General features: G+C 40.9%; 1 protein-coding gene across 1 annotated transcript in view; it reads left to right on the forward strand.

Annotated features, from left to right (window-relative positions):
• LOC106869793 (polypeptide N-acetylgalactosaminyltransferase 2) overlaps positions 1–762 on the forward strand; it is a 152,550-nt gene that overhangs the window by 144,878 nt on the left and 6,910 nt on the right. The window contains exon 13 of the mRNA XM_014915654.2: positions 263–389. Within this exon, the coding sequence (XP_014771140.2) occupies positions 263–389 (127 nt within the window). The remainder of the gene's footprint in view (positions 1–262; positions 390–762) is intronic.

The following is a 762-nucleotide window of genomic DNA, read 5'->3' on the forward strand; positions in this document are numbered from 1 at the left end:
CATTGCTACATCTCTACATTTACTCTCTATATAAACCATCTACTGTGTGGGGGGGGGGGGGCACATTTCCACACCTGTATACTATCTCATATACATACTGTACTCACATGTTGCAACACCACATCATTCTGTAATATATGCACATATACATGTTACAAAAACACACTGAACTTATATATATAGATGCACACACTCACACACAAACATATGTTACAGTAACATACTGTTCTAACATATATATCCTCAATGCTTTATTATGCAGAATACCAGAAAACCAGGACATGTTATATGGTATGATCAGACAAGGAGACCTTTGTATAGATACCTTGGGCCATACGGCTGAAGGTAATGTTGGATTATTCCATTGTCACAACTCTGGGGGAAATCAGGTAGGTATTTTTCTTTTTTCTTTTTCATTTTTGACTCCTTTTGATTTGAAAGAACCACCAAATCACAGCCTACCGTTTTGAAAACAAGGACCTAAATCAAAGGCCTCAGGCAGCCCACTTATACGTACCTTACTTCATTGGACACTAAACTCCGCTTGCGAAGACCTGTTGAGGCAAGTGAAATCGAAATTGAATTAAATTTGACGACTGGCACCCATGCCAACGTCGTCTCCATCATTGGAAACGAAACTCAGCTTGCGAAGACTTATTTGGGCAAGCGAAAGTGAAACCGTTAATGGCACCTGTGCCCAGCATCGCCTTCCTGGCACTTGTGCCAGATGGCATGTGTAAAGACATTCGAGCGAGATCGTTG

This window comes from Octopus bimaculoides, chromosome 6 (genome assembly GCF_001194135.2).
Source record: "Octopus bimaculoides isolate UCB-OBI-ISO-001 chromosome 6, ASM119413v2, whole genome shotgun sequence".
Classification (NCBI taxonomy): domain Eukaryota; kingdom Metazoa; phylum Mollusca; class Cephalopoda; order Octopoda; family Octopodidae; genus Octopus; species Octopus bimaculoides.